This window comes from Liolophura sinensis, chromosome 6, assembly GCF_032854445.1.
Source record: "Liolophura sinensis isolate JHLJ2023 chromosome 6, CUHK_Ljap_v2, whole genome shotgun sequence".
NCBI classification, from domain to species: Eukaryota; Metazoa; Mollusca; class Polyplacophora; order Chitonida; family Chitonidae; genus Liolophura; species Liolophura sinensis.
In genome coordinates, this window is record NC_088300.1 from 31,514,139 (window position 1) to 31,521,943 (window position 7,805).

Genomic DNA, 7,805 nt, shown 5'->3' on the forward strand with positions numbered 1-7,805 from the left:
TCTTTGTGTATAATATTAAAAGAAAACTCAAGAGCATACATGTAAATACATTAACCTGTGAATTTTACCATGAATTGCCTATGGTTATTGCAACATCCTTATTTTGATAAAACAACGGATTTCGTTGCATTGCACAATATGTAGAAAAATCATTGTTTTTTTTTTTTTTGAAGTTGGGGGTGGGGGCAGTAAGCTGTAATGTGTGTACTTATAATTTTGTCATGGTTTATACCATTATCAGCGAGTTTCATCGATACTGTTTCATATTTGGGTATGGCTATGTCAAGTTTGTTTTTTTTCGTTTTCCAAGTGAATCGGGGAAAGTTGATGGTGTTGCCTTTTTTGAATGCATAAAGTGTCTGGTTTCTGAACGTGTACATACATTGTAGTTTTCATTCCATTGTAAGATTGCAAGCCTTTCGCATATACATGTATTATGAAAGAAATACAAGCCCTCCATAAAGGACCAGCAGTTTGTCACTAACTCTACTGACAATAATAATGATGTACATTTGTGTAGATGACACAAAGATTACTTCAGTTACAAGATTTGCTTCCCTTTGCAAGAGGGCTGTTGAACCTCATTATGGTATGCTGTGCATAGCTATATCTACACACACAGTGTGATTTGTCGCTTAGCAAGATTTCAGTCAGCTCCCTGCTTCTTATTATTCTCAAGATTTCAAAGATAGGTTTCTTTTTTCGCCATTGGTCTTTTCTCACTTGTCATTGAAAAAGTAGAGAAGTACCATTAAAACAATACTGTTTGCAAATAGAATGGTCAGCATTCAGTTTTTAACTAATCTAGTTTCCTACCCATTAACAGAGACTTCATAGTTTTCAGTTACCCGTTGGTAAATGTATTTGCTGTTTTGTGGGCTATAAAGAAAGAATTTAAAGAAGCAAGCAGCACTTTGTCATATTAAAATGAGAAAACATTTTTTTATCCAATTGTCAAAATGGATATGAAAATTTATATTGTACTAGTATGGCACTTTGGGTGACTAGCTGGATGTTCTTGCCTTGTATGAAGTTCAGGATTGTGTTGGAAATAATGTGCTGGTCATTTCTGAATGCGCTTGTTTACAATGAGGAAGAGTTATCGTTCAAGAAGAACACTTTAAAAGTCCTTTCGGTTAATGACAGTTTACATACAATCTCACTAGAGTCCTACATGTACGTAGTAGCTGCTCCATATACTGACTTGTTGCTAACTAGATTTAAAGGAACACCTATTCTTAATTTCAAGGCTATCTGATAACCTGTCTTAGTTCGGAGAAATCAAACCCAAGGACACATGAGACTTGTTATTTAATTACAATAATCACTCCACTTCCTAGAATATGGAACCTAAATGGACAAACACCAAACAGGTTGAAATAGGTAGTACTATGGAGGAGCTATGGAGAACTGCATCTGGGCGTAGGAAGAAGCCACCAAATCTGACCTAAGATTGTATCGCGTTTGACCTCAACAGTGCCATGGGTAATAAACATTATTAATCTTTTGTGGATTAGGAGCAAGTGTGTCAAATTATGGAGTAATATTGTACAGGTGAACATTCAAGATTTCTGAGAAGTTGATGGGATGAAGCTGTGGATGTCATGTGACCATGAATCTCACCTCTGATGTGATTGATTGAACTTAATTATTCCACTTCCTTACAGGTTCAGAGGACAGGCTTTGCCTGTGGATAACAGACATAAGTTTTTGTACTACATATTTATTCATCATAGGAAGAACCTCTATTTTTGTCCAGTGTTCACCAGATTGTTATGGAGCTCTTATTGTTGTAACTAAAACTGCTTTAAGTTTGTGCAGCTTTGATCATGACCTGAAATAATATGAAACATTTGAAAAAGATCATGTGAAAGATCTACCTCACAGTCCTAAAGTAAAGTGTCTTATTTTGAGAACAGGTCACCTTTGTTGTCCCTAATCATTGGAAAAGGCATAATGATTCAGCCATGTAAAACCTTTATACCTGTGGCAACTTTTTCTGGCTTGTACCAAAAACTTTTTGAAAACATTTCTGTGACAAGTCCATTTCCTTGTATGTATACTGTGTGGTCCTGCAATGCAAGACTTACATCAAGATGTCCCCCTGCCTTCTGTTTCCTGAATGTAGGCTTGGGGCTCTTGTTTGTCAACATATATGTATTTTGAGTCAGAGGTATTGTGAAATAAAACTCTGTTACTATCTTACAAGCAATGAATGCTCTTCTGTTGTCTTTCAAAGGAAACGTGGAATAAAAGTTGGATCTATAACCATGGTATGTTTTTTATTTGTGTGTTGTTCTTATGAGAAAATACTTCACTTATATGACCTGAACTGTTATTGCCTGGGCAAAGGTACTTCAATGGAATGACCCCATATGATGACAAACAGCAGTCGGCGTTTATGTTTGGAGGAAATTTAAAAAAAAAAAAAAAAAACACATAGAAAATCAAAACAGATATGCCAAAAAATGAGAAACAATATAATCATTTGAGGAATATTTTATATTTCCAAAGCCATCTTTTTTAAGCATAGTTTCTGCCAATGGTTGGTTGTTTTCAGAAATGACCTCGGTTAATATACTGGGAACATGGGACCAGCTTAGCGATCAAATTCAGACTTTTTCCTTCAACAAGTTTGTTTTCACTGTTTGCTTTTTATATGTTAGACCACATCCTAAACCCCATATCAAGGAATAACAACCAAGTGTTCTAACCTTTCAGAACTTGTAGAAGTCTGAATGTCATCCAGAAGTAGTTACTTGTAGATTCAAATAAAATCTATTCATGAAGGAATGAGGCTTTATTCATTGGCTACACGAAGTCCTGATTGAAGGAGACACCTTGCTACTGTAGGTGAAAGCAAGCTATCACAGTGCTTCACATAGTGCCTGGACCTGGATGTTCAAACGTGTATTACGTTAATACTGGTATTAAATCATATTACATCTTTACAATGGTAACAGAACCCAGCAACCAATACAGCTGTACAGAGACCAAATGGCACAGCAGGATATTTAGTTCATATTTACTACATACTGTAACGCAATTAATTTTGGGCTATATCTTCAGACACTTTCGAACAACCGAGCCCTGGTAACCATAACCTTTGGCATCTTCATTCTTGGTGTATAGTCAGTGATGCAGTGAAACCCAGGGTTTTCATTAGATTTATTTATTAATTTATTTGATTGGCGTTTTGTGCCGTACTCAAGAATATTTCCCATACACGACGACCAGCATTGTGGTTGCGAAAAAACCCACAACATTCAGCAAGTTGTTGGGAGACCTTCTTACATATGAGTGGACAGGAAGCCAGTTTGAGCTGGATTTGATTTATTTATTTACTTATTTGATTGGTGTTTTATGCCGTACTCAAGAATATTTCTCTTATACAATGGCGGCCAGCATTATGGTGGGAGGAAACCGGGCAGAGCCCGGGGGAAACCCACAGCCATCTGCAGGTTGTTGGCAGACCTTCCCACTTACTGCCGGAGAGGAAGCCAGCATGAGCTGGACTTGAACTCACAGCGACCGCATTGGTGAGAGACTCCTGGGTCATTACGTTGTGCTAGCGCGCTAACCAACTGAGCCACGGAGGCCCCAGCTGGATTTGAACTCACAGTGATCACATTGGTGAGAGGCTTCTGGGTCATGGTGTTTAGCTAGTATTTTAAGCAGTATAGGGCCCTTGGGGTGAATAGATGAGCATGCCGTGTAATATATCAAATAGTAAACCACATATTATTATCTGATTCCTTACTTGTATGTATATAGATGGTACAAATATTATGAAAGTGTGCTAGTGTGCTATGAAGCTTCGGGTCTACTTATTTCTTTCACTGGTGTTTTGTACCATACTCAAGAAAATTTCACTTCTATGACGGCAATCAGTATTAAGGTGGGAGGAAACCGGGCTTGAAGAAACCCATTTGACAGTGATGACAGTGATTTGTGTATCTGTTCCCAGCTTCAAAATGTAACTAACTTCATAATCACACAACAATGTAACACTGTATCACACAACAATGTACCGGTGTATCCTGAATGACAGTGATTTGTGTATCTGTTCCCAGCTTCATAATGTAATCATAATGTAACCAACTTCATAATCACACAACAATGTAACACTGTATCAGGTGCAGACAGTTTATCAATTGTTATCATCTGATTCCTCAGAAGCTGTTCATGCAAACAATGAGTCCGTCAGATGTGTCACACATGGAATACGCAGATTGTATCACATGTAGACAGTGTACCAACTGTTTCCACTCTGATCAAGCTGTTCATGCAGACAATGAGTCCGTCAGATGTGTCACACATGGAATAAGCAGATTGTATCACATGTAGACAGCGTACCAACTGTTTCCACTCTGATCCCTCAGAAGCTGTTCATGCAGACAATGAGTCCGTCAGATGTGTCCACACATGGAATAAGCAGATTGTATCACATGTAGACAGTGTACCAACTGTTTCCACTCTGATCAAGTTGTTCATGCAGACAATGAGTCCGTCAGATGTGTCACACATGGAATACGCAGATTGTATCACATGTAGACAGTGTACCAACTGTTTCCACTCTGATCAAGCTGTTCATGCAGACAATGAGTCCGTCAGATGTGTCACACATGGAATAAGCAGATTGTATCACATGTAGACAGCGTACCAACTGTTTCCACTCTGATCCCTCAGAAGCTGTTCATGCAGACAATGAGTCCGTCAGATGTGTCACACATGGAATAAGCAGATTGAATCACATGTAGACAGCGTACCAACTGTTTCCACTCTGATCAAGCTGTTCATGCAGACAATGAGTCCGTCAGATGTGTCACACATGGAATACGCTGACTATATCATGTTTCCTCATCCTCAGATTCCTCCGAGTCTGTTGATTCAACTGCCACAGGAGCACGGTTTGGGTTGGCTATCACATTCGATAGCCCTTCATCACCACTGTCATCAGACGGGGGTAACATGTCATCATCTATCATTGCATCTTTTCGGCTTACATCATCAGTCTTGTCATCAAATTCTTTGGGCCTGTCCAGGAAAAACACATGACAATGTATGTGCTGACACATCTTAAAAAGGCATAACAAAGAAGTTGTCAAAACTTTCACATAATTCAAGCGAAAAAGAATAATAAAAAAATATGGAGAGAAACACAACTTTTGTGAGTGATAAAAATGTATTCTTGATCATTACAATATTCTCTGTGGTTTGTTCCTTTCATAATGAACATCTTTCAGCTCCACAGGTGGTTTGTCACATGTCAGTTGTGCGTTTTCAAAAGTTTTTGCAGCATTTATTCAACAAAAAAGTGTTTTTGCATGGCCGCTCGAAGATATGCTTTTAACATTTTGTAGTGTGAGAAGTCTAGAGTACTCTCACTGAGATCACTACGTGTAGCTCTTCACTGATGAGGTTCAATCCACTTGAGAAGGTTATCAGGTACCTGATAAGTAAATTTTTGCTGGCCTCCAAACCGTATTTTGTACCTTCATGAATATATATTCAGGACAATGCAGAACATTGACCAAATTTAAAGAAGTTTTATAAATACATGTAAATTATGTTATTCAGTAAGGTTACCATTTTCCTTCTTCCTTTAGGTATTTAATCTGCTCCTTGTAGAGAATAGCAGTTATCTCCCCTTTCACTTTATCGCCCTCTTCTATCGGGTCAACAATGACAAAACTTCCTGAAAAACAGTGAAACATGTCACTTACTCACTCTTATCATAACATGTACCAGCAAGTTTTATTACGACCAAAACGAATACCAAGAATTTTCAAATTTCATTCATTTAAGAAATTTAGAATAATCTGAAATTTATGAAAAATTACTTGAAACTGAATCATAATGAGACATCCATAACCTGTCATTTGTGTTATGTTTCTTTGTTTTTTAATGGAAAATATTGGTTTTTTTCTCATTTATCATGGTATTTTTTCTGCAATGTACTGAAGTTTAAAGGCTTTCTGTTTCAATAAAACATTTGCTTATTATCATTAACTGGTGCAATAAAAATTACAGTCTTATGAGCACCTACCTCTTTTAATCCAAATGTTTTTACGGAACTTTGTTGGCATGCTGACGAGGAACTTATCACCACTTGATATCTCTACTTCATGAAGATTATTCCCCTTGCTAGCGACCACCTAAAACCGAAAACCCAAATAAATAATACTTAGTACATAAATATGTGCAGGTTTCATATCATACCAATATGCAGAAACACTCAAGAAATATAATTCTTTGCTCTTTGTTTGACATGTCATTCTGGGTAATTATATAAAATACTAACTGCATTTAATTCACAACAACGATTTTTAGGTGGAAAAAACTTTTGTGGAAGGTACATATAGCATGTTTAGAACTCAGGTTTCTAACACCGAATCACAGATAAGGTAGATATACAGGCACATGTTATTTATATTGGTCAAATTTTCTTTCGCACACACGGGATGATAACAGCTATGTTCATATACTTACATTTGTTCATTTATTTATTTGATTGATGCTTAACAAACAACCTCATTGGCCATATAAATGCAGTACTGTACATGCCTTCACTGTGAAACCACCAGCTGGTGTTACCATGTGGATAATTTACTTTTCCATAGTCACTAACGTTATACGTTAATGCAAAACTTACCAACAATGAGAATAAAGTACAAAAATCTCAACTCGTATATGAACAGTTGGACAAAAAACACCATGAATGACGTCTTTGTTATTCATCATGACTCACCTTAACCACACTTTGGTTCTCTGTAGGCATGACAAACTCCTCAAGTACCTCTTGGGCAACATGTTTCCTCTTTGTAGCCTTCGACATCTTTACGTCTGACAAAAATTACTGCAAAGTAAAAACCAGCATGAGGAATAAAAATTCTTACTAAATTAACACCATGGCTCGTCAATAAATGAAACATTAATGTCATTGTTTATCTTCTAATTATACAAGTATATGTTTGGACTTCCTTCATTTGCTTTTCTTTAAATATTGTAAAATGTTCCAAGTTTACATCAAAGACCTAGGAGTATTACTTTTAAAAATGTACACAAAATGTACAACTATATTTCAAAAGAGAAATTGTCAAAACACACTCTTGCGGATTCAGCTACATTTTTCACTACCGGTAAGTCTTTTCACATTGCATCTGATTTCATCACCCAAATTGTTAATTCTGCGCCATGATCGTCAATATCACTGGCAAAATTAGTCTCAACTGCTCTGTTGGTTACTGAACTATCCACAAACATAATAAAAGCTGAGATATAGAAAGGGATGGAAAGAATTTTCCGTGTGGAAACAAATAATCGTGTTGTGGGTTCTAACTCGTGGCCCAAATGATTGGTTACTTTGACACAAACGTAATGAAAACTGTGACAGTGTGTATGAAATTTTCTAATTTCTTCTATCTCGATTTACTACTTGTAGTTAAGTTTAAAATCGATGGGAACCGAAAAATAAGATCGGAAGTGCCCACTGTCATAATTTGGCGTGGGCACTGTTACAGCGAATGCGAGTTTGAACAGAGAAAAGAAAGATGACCTGTATTACTATGACTGAAAAGCCGGAGAAACAAATTAAGATCAATTTCAAAAGTCCAGATTAATCAATTAACATATCGAAATAACCTTACCAGCCTGTTAGTTTGAATAAACTGGAATTAACATGTGTTGAAACCTGCGATCCCCTTGTTTCCATTTCACAGAACACGTTGAGCAATCGGTGAATTAAAATGTCAGACTGTGTTATTTCTGAAAAAGGACATACATATACGCACAAAAATTAAATA

At 36.8% G+C, this 7,805-nt stretch overlaps 1 protein-coding gene across 1 annotated transcript; it reads right to left on the minus strand.

Moving 5' to 3' along the window:
• Positions 1–2,484: 2,484 nt before the first annotated feature.
• On the minus strand, positions 2,485–7,744 carry LOC135468483 (probable RNA-binding protein EIF1AD). The gene is made up of 5 exons (XM_064746765.1): positions 7,650–7,744; positions 6,752–6,859; positions 6,050–6,158; positions 5,590–5,698; positions 2,485–5,037 (listed from the first exon to the last, which is right to left on the minus strand). The coding sequence occupies exons 2-5, from the start codon at positions 6,836–6,838 to the stop codon at positions 4,851–4,853; spliced, it is 492 nt and encodes a 163-aa protein (XP_064602835.1). The 5' UTR covers positions 6,839–6,859; positions 7,650–7,744; the 3' UTR covers positions 2,485–4,850.
• Positions 7,745–7,805: the final 61 nt, after the last annotated feature.